This window comes from Vidua chalybeata, chromosome 19, assembly GCF_026979565.1.
Source record: "Vidua chalybeata isolate OUT-0048 chromosome 19, bVidCha1 merged haplotype, whole genome shotgun sequence".
In the NCBI taxonomy this organism is placed as follows: domain Eukaryota; kingdom Metazoa; phylum Chordata; class Aves; order Passeriformes; family Viduidae; genus Vidua; species Vidua chalybeata.
The window spans coordinates 10,072,255-10,082,407 of NC_071548.1; the positions used below are offsets into that span (position 1 = coordinate 10,072,255).

General features: G+C 44.7%; 1 protein-coding gene across 2 annotated transcripts; it reads left to right on the top strand.

The window, feature by feature from the left end:
- Window positions 1–2,465: 2,465 nt before the first annotated feature.
- On the top strand, window positions 2,466–9,823 carry DDX5 (DEAD-box helicase 5). 2 transcript variants are annotated; one of them, XM_053960229.1, is made up of 13 exons: window positions 2,466–2,602; window positions 3,996–4,161; window positions 4,309–4,405; window positions 4,490–4,623; window positions 4,746–4,811; window positions 5,244–5,385; window positions 5,463–5,623; window positions 5,777–5,949; window positions 6,138–6,248; window positions 6,451–6,512; window positions 6,592–6,651; window positions 7,904–8,128; window positions 8,662–9,823. In XM_053960229.1, exons 1-13 carry the CDS (start codon window positions 2,571–2,573, stop codon window positions 9,045–9,047), a joined length of 1,815 nt encoding a protein of 604 aa, XP_053816204.1. In that variant the 5' UTR covers window positions 2,466–2,570; the 3' UTR covers window positions 9,048–9,823. The 2 variants fall into 2 exon arrangements, with proteins under 2 accessions (XP_053816204.1, XP_053816205.1); XM_053960230.1 differs by having other exon boundaries at window positions 2,468–2,578.
- The last annotated feature ends 330 nt before the right edge of the window (window positions 9,824–10,153 follow it).

Below are 10,153 nucleotides of genomic sequence, written 5' to 3' on the forward strand. Positions count from 1 at the left end.
TCTGGGTTTTCCATGTTGAAAGAAAAAATGGTGCCCTTTATCGTTAAATTCCTCCATCTGAGGTCCCAATTTTGGCCGTAAGAACAATGACTGGCAGCAATTAAACCTCAGTGGTGTGAGCTCCAGCAGCCCACGGGTGTCATTTGTCGATCCAAATCCAAGTGCACACACCACCTCAGGAACACAAAAGAGCTTTTGTTGTGTAAGCAAACAGATCAGTGCTATCGAAACTAAATTAAATACAGATTTTAGTTTGCTACATACACAGCTCTGCAAAGCTGTGTTGATTTGTTTCTATGTGCTGGCTCTAATTAAGTGAACATGGGAAAATCAATGATGTTTAACTTAGGAGGGTGGAACAGAAAAATGAGGAAGTTTTTTTACAAAGGAAATTGAAAGGAGTTCCTTGCAGACTTAACTGCGTGTAGACAAGGCAGGGACTGGGTTTTTGTTTAGTCTTTTCAATTCTTTAAAACCTTAGAAAGATTAAACAGCACAGTAACAGGAGCCACAAAGTTATACACAAACAAAACCAAGTTAATCTGTGTTAAGATAAATGCCATAGAACAAGAAAAGATAATTTATTTTTACAGTGTTTGCAAAAATCTTTTTCAGACTCACCAGGAACAGGAAGCCTGTAGGGTCAGAAGGTGGAGAATGTTAATAGGGGTCTTTGGAGACAAAAATCTTTCACAAGCCATATTAAATAAGTAAGTATCTACTGAAAAAAAAACCTGGGGTGATTCCTCTACTACAGATTTGCTGGGATAGTATTAACAAAACCAGTCAAGTTGGAGTGCTATCGAAAGAAAAAATTAATTACAACAAAAAATGGTTGAGCAAGGTGGAATTCCAAATTGCTGGAGGTTGAACAGTTTTGGCTATTCATAAACAAAATAAGCCTGACTTAGGTGTTACTTTTGAGTACAATATCATGCAGACCTCTAGTCTTTGCAAACCTTGCTCTATTCTTAGCAACAATTTTTTAAAATCGCTAGAAAATAATACACAACAGATCAAAGACATCTTTATACTTTCATTATGTAGATCTGTATGGGGTTCAGATCTTAAATGCTGTGAATTTCTTGTCAGTAAAGAAAAAAATGCCAAGGATAATTAGAAGTGTGGAATCGCTTTAAAAGGAGGAAAAATTACACTGCAGTTTTGGTTTATTATAAAGGAGGTGACTTAGAAGATATCAATGCTCACAAACAGTATAAATAAACAAAAAGTTATTACTCACTATTTCTACAAACTCATTGTTTTATGCCCCTTGTTCTTATCCGGCAATATGTTGAAAATGAAAGTAAATGTTTTTCAGGTTGCACACACTGAAACTGTAAAACACATTGTCATGGTATCTTATAAGCTAAGGGCATAAATAGAACCAAAATGTGAAGAAATGGCCATCAAATAGTTATTTTTGTCTCAGGAAAGCCTTAAAGCACAGATTGGTAGAAGGTGGGAGGATATAAACGGGAAGTGTTGTTATGGCACTTCTCCTTCCTTATGTTGTTTTCATTTCTTCCCTCTCTGCCTGGAGCAGGTGGCTGCGGGTGTTTGTGCTTGAAACTTTTAACTCCTGTGTGTGTAAAGCTTCAGGTCGCCTGACAGTGGCCTGGCAAAGCCGGTGGGTGAACAGCAGGGTGCACCTGGGGTATTGAGTGTTTTTATCCCGTGCCTTCGGAGTAGCTTTTCAGCACCGCTGCACCTCAGATGACCTTTAACTCAAGTTACTGGCCCTGGTGTGGAATCCAAAAAGGTAACACTGATAACTTTACAAACATATGTTTATAAATATTTCTGTTTATGTATGTGTTTATAAAAATTTTAAAAGGCAATGGGTAACAGCATAGAAGTAGTAGCCTGGAGAGGTTTGATGGTATTTTGCATCCAGCTCCAGGATCTGCACATCTGGCTCCTTCCGAGAGCGAAAGTCACAGATGGGCACGGGGCCAATCTACCGTGAAGTATCAGTTATTAGTTAAAATGTTTATTAGTTAAAAGCCTGGGCTCATATCGAGCTATTTCAGGAGGATTTTTACAAACAGATCTGTGAGAACTGGGGGACTGCACTGCGGACAAAAGGGTCCTGCACTGCCCTGCCGAAAGCGATCAGGAGCTGAGCTGCGTTCTGAACACGCCAGGAGCCGAAAGCCTGCACTTAGGGAGGCTGGAAGAGAGAATTCTCCATTTCCATTCCCGTCCCCCTCAGGCCGGGATGCCCCCAGCGAGAACGAGGCTCCCGCCCGCAGCGGCCCCGCGGGGGGGGAGGGGGGGACTTCCGGCCGCGAGCTCAAAGCCGGTCAGCCGAGCGAGCCGCGGCCACGCCCACGCGGAAGGGGGCGGGGCCTCGTGCCTGATCGGGCCGCTTACATAACGGCGGGGGTGGGGCTTGCGCGTGCGTCACGCGCCGGCTCCCGGCAGCCCCCGCGGCCCCCTATAAAACCGGCGTCCGCGCGGCCGGGCGCCCACAGTGAGCGGCCCCCGCCAGCGGCGCCGGAGCTTGTTCAACCCTTCGCCACCCGCTCTAAGTGACCGGAGTCGCTTCGCCCACCGCCACCATCGCCATGCCCGGGTATTCCAGCGACAGGGATAGAGGGTGAGTCCGGGGGCACGGCCGGCGCCAGCCGCCGCCAGCGTCCGGACTCTTGAGTCTGCCTGTGGGGTTCTCGGGGTTGTTTTTCAGACGTTTTAAGATGGCGGCGGGGCGGGGGTTGGGCCCTGAGCCCTTCCCTCAGCGCTCCCGCCGGGAGGGGTGGCCGTGGGAGGATATCGGGCTTTTTTAGGCCACCGATTTTGGATGACTGTGGGTTCCTTCGCCTCAGACCACCCTTCGCGGATACGCTACCGCTGAGAATAACGCGGGGGAATTAATTTTTTTTTTTTTTTTTTTTTTTTTTTTTTTTTTTTTTTTTTTTTTCTGTTGGGAAGTAAAAGACTCGGCCCAACCCCCTGGGGACGTCCCCCAGCATAGACGATCCCTGTAGAGCCCGATTCCCCCCGCTGAGAGCGGCGGGCGGGCTGGAGGTTTGTGGGTCAGTGGGTTGGCTGTGCCGAAGCCTTGGGGAGCTCTCGGCAGGGCGGTTCCCTCCCTTCCCCCTCCCAAGGCTCGGGCTGTGGCCGGCAGGAGCCGGCCGGCTCCGCTTTGTGTTGTGTAAGCGGATGTTAATGGCCGGCCCCGCCATGCGGTGGCTGAGGGGAATCAAAATGCCGGCTATGCTGCTGCTGCCTTTGTTCCTCCTCCTCCCCCCGCCCAACCCCGGCTCTAAAATGGCAGCGGCTGGAAAATGTGGCGTAGACAGAAATGAGAGACAAAGGAAACAGCGCTGGCAGGAAGCAGCGGCCGCTCGGGAAGCGCTGTGTTGTGCTGGGAAGGATCGTTCCCAGTGCCCGCCCGGCCAAAATTGGGAAGTGATCGGGGCGGGGGAGGGAGCCCTGCGCTCGGATCCAGTGCACGGCTCAGCGCGGCACCGAGCTGCGCCTCGGGGCTTTCGAGATCAGCCTTCTCCGAACGGAGGGACCGAACCTGAAATGCTAGTAAGGCGCCCGGCCTCATAAAACACCGTGGTTAAAAGGAGTCTGTCTTTTGGGACATGCAAAAGAACCGTTTACAGGAAAGTTATATCAAGGTTTCATAACCGCCCCTGCCCGCTTTCAGTAATAGGAATGTCACTGGGACGGGAAACCATTTTGATCACGGGATAGTGCCAAGGTTTTAATGCTTGTTGTAACTTGCTGTTCAATTGCGTTGTATGGAAATGGGAAAGTCACGTTATCTTAGCTTGTGACTAAGAATTGCGGCCAGGCAGATTGTGGCATCTGCTGCTTAAAGAACGGTTTTTGAAGTTCTAGTGTCCTGAGACTTCAGTAGGTAGAGGTTATACATCTAAATTTTAAAGTTAATGGATGTACTGCAGAGATGGTGGTGAAGTCATTCAGGAAGAGAACAAAAATATTCCTCTTGCATTCTATGGTGTGTTCTTTTTGCCTAGGTTTGGAGCCCCTCGTTTTGGAGGAAGTAGAGGTGGACCTCTCTCTGGGAAAAAATTTGGAAACCCTGGGGAGAAACTTACAAAAAAGAAATGGAACTTGGATGAGCTGCCCAAATTTGAGAAGAACTTCTACCAAGAACATCCGGATGTAGTTAGGCGTACTGCGGTATGTACTTGACCTGGCTTAAGCAAAAGTAAACAGAAAGTGCAAACATGTTGAGGGTCATGAGGCCCAGCAGGCACAGATGGGGTAACTTAAAATATAACTTTGGTATCAGAGCCTATTTCCAATAAGGGGTGTTTTATTTTGCAGCAAGAAGTTGAACAGTACAGAGCAAGCAAAGAGGTCACAGTTAGGGGCCATAACTGTCCAAAACCAATTATCAACTTTTATGAAGCAAACTTCCCTGGTAAGTGAAGACCAGTTTACTGATTGTTCTTCAGACTGGATTAGGGCAACATCTGAATCTGTATGTTTGAATTTTCTCTTCAAGCAAATGTTATGGAAGTAATTCAGAGGCAGAACTTCACTGAACCAACTGCTATTCAAGCACAAGGTTGGCCTGTTGCATTGAGTGGATTGGATATGGTTGGAGTAGCACAGACTGGATCAGGGAAAACACTCTCTGTAAGTTTTGATTATAGCCTGAGATACTGCTGGATTTCAGCAGTGACAGTATGGCCTAGCCTAGCGCAGAGTGAATGCTTCTAGGAAGGGATTGTAATGAGATTTTTCTTTCTTCCAAACAGTACTTACTGCCTGCCATTGTGCATATAAATCATCAGCCATTCCTGGAGCGAGGAGATGGACCTATTGTGAGTATTCCTAAATGAAAGGGGATTTCAGTTTCTAAGGGCTGTATTCTACAGTCTCAGTTGGCTCTGCTCATAAGAGTGCATAGCTGCATTCTGTTTCTCTACGTGAATAAAGTGGTTCCCTACTGGGGTAGTTTCCCAAGCAGATTTTATAAACTCTGATTGGGTTGTCCTGAAAATAGTACAGAACAGGGTTTGATTTCGGGTTATATTTTGGAAATTGCTATCCCTGGAAGCTAGTGAGTTTCATGTATCTTTCACATGCTTGGTCGTTGTTTGGTGGTAGTTAAGATGCCACGTAAATTGGTTTGCTGGTTTGGCTACTTAAATCTACTTCAGTCAATCTGGCACTGAACTTTACACTCAAAATTGGTCTCAGACTAGGATCATTCCAATGGGTATGGAACTAAAAGATGGGCATCCTATTTCTAGTGTCTTGTGTTGGCACCAACCCGTGAACTGGCCCAACAAGTGCAGCAGGTAGCTGCAGAGTACAGCAGAGCGTGTCGTTTGAAGTCCACGTGTATTTATGGAGGTGCTCCAAAGGGACCACAAATCCGTGACCTGGAAAGAGGTATGGATCAGCCTTGGTGCATCTCTGTCTGAGGCAATGTGGAAACTGCTTCAGCTGATGGGACTGCTTGATTTTAGGTGTGGAAATCTGCATTGCAACACCTGGAAGACTTATAGACTTCTTAGAAGCTGGAAAGACCAATCTCAGGAGGTGTACTTACCTTGTCCTTGATGAAGCTGACAGGATGCTTGACATGGGATTTGAACCTCAGATCAGAAAAATTGTGGATCAGATAAGAGTGAGTATAAATGGTTCATGCATTTATCTCTATGGCAGATATAAACTACTGCCACTACCCTTGTTAAAGCAAGGGTGGTGTAAGCCTAGGTCGTTTTGATTGGGCATTTAACTTAACCCTATACTGATCTTTCATTGATTTGATCTTCTCTAGCCTGACAGGCAGACACTGATGTGGAGTGCCACATGGCCTAAGGAAGTGAGGCAGCTGGCTGAAGATTTCTTGAAAGAATACGTGCACATCAACATTGGTGCGCTGGAACTGAGTGCAAACCACAACATTCTTCAGATTGTGGATGTGTGTCATGATGTAGAGAAAGATGACAAGTAAGTAGTCCTTGGGGGCAAGCCATTCTGTGTTTTCTGTCATATTTACTTTAAGAACTGTGAAATGAATGCCTTATTTTGATGGATTTTTGACATCAGTCCAAGGCAACTTAAAAAAGGCAAGAAATCAGTTTAAACTCGTACAGTAGAAAGCAGTCGAAGTTCTAACCATAATTTTTTAAAAATAGGCTTATTCGTTTGATGGAAGAAATCATGAGCGAGAAGGAAAACAAAACAATTGTTTTTGTGGAAACCAAAAGGCGTTGTGATGATCTTACCAGAAAAATGAGGAGAGATGGGTGAGTAGTAGCTGGGACTTCACTGGGCAACCCCAATAGTGTTGGGTGTGCTCTTGACACCACAGTTAAGGATCAAAACTGTCAGAGAGTGACACCAGCTGTCGGCTACAATGCCCAGACTGGAATTTGCCAGAAGCCCAGTCTTTGACTAATGAAACCACCAAAGGAGTGTTTGTGGGTCAGTCAAGTTCTGTGTTTTCAGGTGGCCAGCGATGGGTATTCACGGTGATAAAAGTCAGCAGGAGCGGGACTGGGTTCTAAATGGTGAGTGTTTCAGCAATCTCTTCAAGCATCTGATGTGTGCTGCCTAAGGAAAAAAATTGATTCACTTCTTGTGTTACAGAATTCAAACATGGAAAAGCACCAATCCTGATTGCTACAGATGTTGCATCCAGAGGTCTAGGTTAGTAAAACTCGTAATGCCAGTTGCCCAAAGCTTTTAAAGAAAGTCTATTGCTTTCTTTAACCTCTGCATTTTTCTAAGTTTTCTTCACATAAAGGTGCAGTCTTTGTGGCAAGGCCTAGGCATGACAATCGGAGGACTCGAGGGGGATGGAGGACTAGTGGAAATGATCGGCTGGCTGCTTCCAGTCAAATAGAGAGGTGAAAGCTGAGAGCATTGTGTGCCAGTAATCTTCAAAAGGCAAAGATCATCCTTTAAACTACTACCCCATAAACTGTTCTCTCATGAAATAAGCAGTTTCATTCACAGTTCACTTTGCCCTGGTATTTCTCTTCTCTCCATGCTTTGCATGATTTGCCATGGTGCAGTACTGTTAGTTTTGTGCATACTGTCTGCTGTGATCTGTGGGTCCTTTGAATTTCAGTGAGTTTTTTGAAATGTTGAAGAACATAATTTTAAACTTCAATGTTCAATGAAATTTTTTCAACCATGAAATGGAGAGAGCAGCTTTAAAATGTACTAAGCCTTGTACAAATTGGTGAGTACTGGCACATGAAATCTGAGAATAAAAGTCCACCTCTCACTTTAACAAGTGGGGCAGGAAAGCAATGGCTTTTCAATGCCTTTGAAAGTCGAAGTTCCTCCACCTATACATAGTCGTCATGTCGAGACCTGCCAGAGAGAGACCCATTCTCAAGTGAACCCTGGCTTCTTGGAAGCGCTTGCCTAGACGAGACACAGTGCATAAAAACAACTTGGTGACTTTGGGGGGACAGGTATGTTTTTCTTGCAGCTGCAGTTCAAAGGTCTTGGCAAGACGAGCAGTGTGGCCCCTTTTTTTTTGAGCTTCTAATGAGTGTGTATGTGAAGGACCTTGTATGTTTTTACTCTAAGGTCCTCAAATGAGCACATGAAGAGGCTGCTGTGAGCTTTAGTGGCCCTACTGCAAGAAGCTTTCAGATGTCACTTGATGATTTGTAAAGGGGACACTTGAGTTGGGAATGACAAGCAAATGCACACTCCTTATGGTAAGGTTATTGGATCACAGGGTGGGTGCTGAGAACGGGATCAGACGGAGTGTGCGTAACTTTCCTCTTCCACTATGCTCTTGCAGAAATGGATGATTCTAACACTGTTCTTTGCAGCCATTATTCTCTTTAAAATACTCTTGTCTAATGTTTATCTTCGATTTGGCTGTTGTGGTGTGCAAAACTTTGTACCTCGCTTTTTGCCACACTGCAACACTTTACAGATGTGGAAGATGTGAAATTTGTCATCAATTATGACTACCCTAACTCCTCAGAGGACTATATCCACCGAATTGGACGAACTGCCCGCAGTACCAAAACAGGCACAGCATACACATTCTTTACTCCTAACAATATTAAGCAAGTAAATGACCTCATCTCTGTGCTTCGGGAGGCTAATCAAGCCATCAACCCCAAATTGCTTCAGCTGGTTGAAGACAGAGGTTCAGGTAAGGGCTGTTCTTGATCTTGGTGCATAGCTTTCCTCTCAGAACAAAATGGAAACTTCAGATTCCACCTCAGGCCTCTCTTCAAAATAAATCTGGAAGGTGGTTTATTTACCGGTTACTGTGATCTCAGAAAGTATTTGTTAACACAAAAAACAGCACCCAGATGCTCCCAGCCTATGCTGTGGTGCACCTAAGGCTAGGGCAGGCCAAAGAGGTGCTTCTTACTTGCCCTGAAATAAAACACTTGTGGACTCAGTTTTGTGGCTTTGTTTCCTGTGGCTTGGAAAGAGAGATGGACCCAAGTGTCCTGCTGGCAAGGTAAAAGTCACTTTTTGCCTTGATGCCACAACTTGATTTAAGGGGGTAGAGTGTGTGACTCCTCAAAAGCAAGACAGCTTTATATAACTGGAGTCCAGCAAGCACCTGGAAAGCTTGTTAGAGTAGGTTTGAGTTGTTGGGACAAAAACTAAATGCTGCTTAGCTGAACTGAAGAGCCTTTGTAATACATGTAACTGTCTTGTCTCTTTCACTAGGTCGTTCCCGAGGTGACCGACGTGACAGATACTCTGCGGGCAAAAGGGGTGGATTTAGTAGTTTTAGAGAGAGGGAGAACTTTGAGAGAACCTATGGTGCGCTAGGCAAGAGAGACTTCGGAGCAAAAACCCAAAACGGGGCTTACAGCGCCCAGAGTTTCAGCAATGGAACTCCCTTTGGGAATGGCTTTGCAGCTGCAGGCATGCAGGCCGGCTTCAGGGCCGGCGGTAACCCCACAGGAGCATACCAGAACGGCTACGAGCAGCAGTACGGCAGTAACATTGCCAACATGCACAATGGCATGAACCAGCAGCAGTACGCCTACCCTGCCACTGGTGCTGCTCCTATGATAGGTTACCCCATGCCCACAAGTTATTCTCAATAACTTAGTGTATTTAAATGTCTCAGTTTTTCATAATTGCTCTTTATATTGTGTGTTATCAAAACAGGATAGTTATTTAAGAAATGGGAAATGCAGAAATGACTGCAGTGCAGCAGTAATTATGGTGCACTTTTTCGCTATTTAAGTTGAATATTTCTCTACATTCCTGAAACAATTTTTAGTTTTTTGTACTAGAAAATGCAGACAGTGTTTTCAAAGTAAATGTACAGTGATTTGAAATACAGTAACAGAAGGCAGTGCATGGCCTTCCAATAAAGATATTTGAAGACCGATTTTTCTTTCAGATGACAATTTTCTCAACATGTGCACAACTTTACATTAATGAAATGTCAAATGTTTTTATATTAAATTCTAGAAAGGTTTCTCAACTGTGTCTGATTAAACATTTAAGCTTATACAAATACCAGCCTTGCCTTGATTGGGCTAGATTGCTTAGCATGGCAGGCTCTGCTTCGATGGGGAAGAAAATTTAAGCTGGCTTCTAAGAAAGTATTGGAAGCAGTGTTCTTCCTTGTCTCACTAGTGTAGGGCCAGTTCTTGGAAAAGATCAAAACTCTGTAGTGGTGTTGCTAACAAGCTGCTACGAGCGTAGGAAGCTTCTGCAGCACCGTAACCGTCGCCTTCACACGAGCATATGTGCAGACCAGGCTTGAGTGTTGTGTACCCACAGCTGCCAGGCGTTGTGAGTTAGCATGCAGGCTTCTGAGCTTCAGAGAAACGGGAAGATCTTAGTATTAAAACTTCAAATTATACTTAAACTGGTATTGAGCAGTGATTTCTTTATGGAGGTGGTGGGAGGGAAGTGGGCTGTTGATCCATGACAATGCCTCATGGATTTTTTTTTTTTTTTTTTTTTTTAAGGACTTAAATATGTGCAAATGACTCTAATCTCAAAGCACTGCCCATGCTGAGTGAAGGAACAGCATAATTTTTGATCCTGGGGTTAAAGTGCTTAATGCTTTCAAGCATGGTGTATTTAAATTCTGGTTAATACTAATTTTCAGTTCCTCTTGTTTATCAGTAACAGTGATGAGTTTTAAGTTCAACACATAATGTGTTCAAGGTTGAATCTACAAGATTCTTTTTAT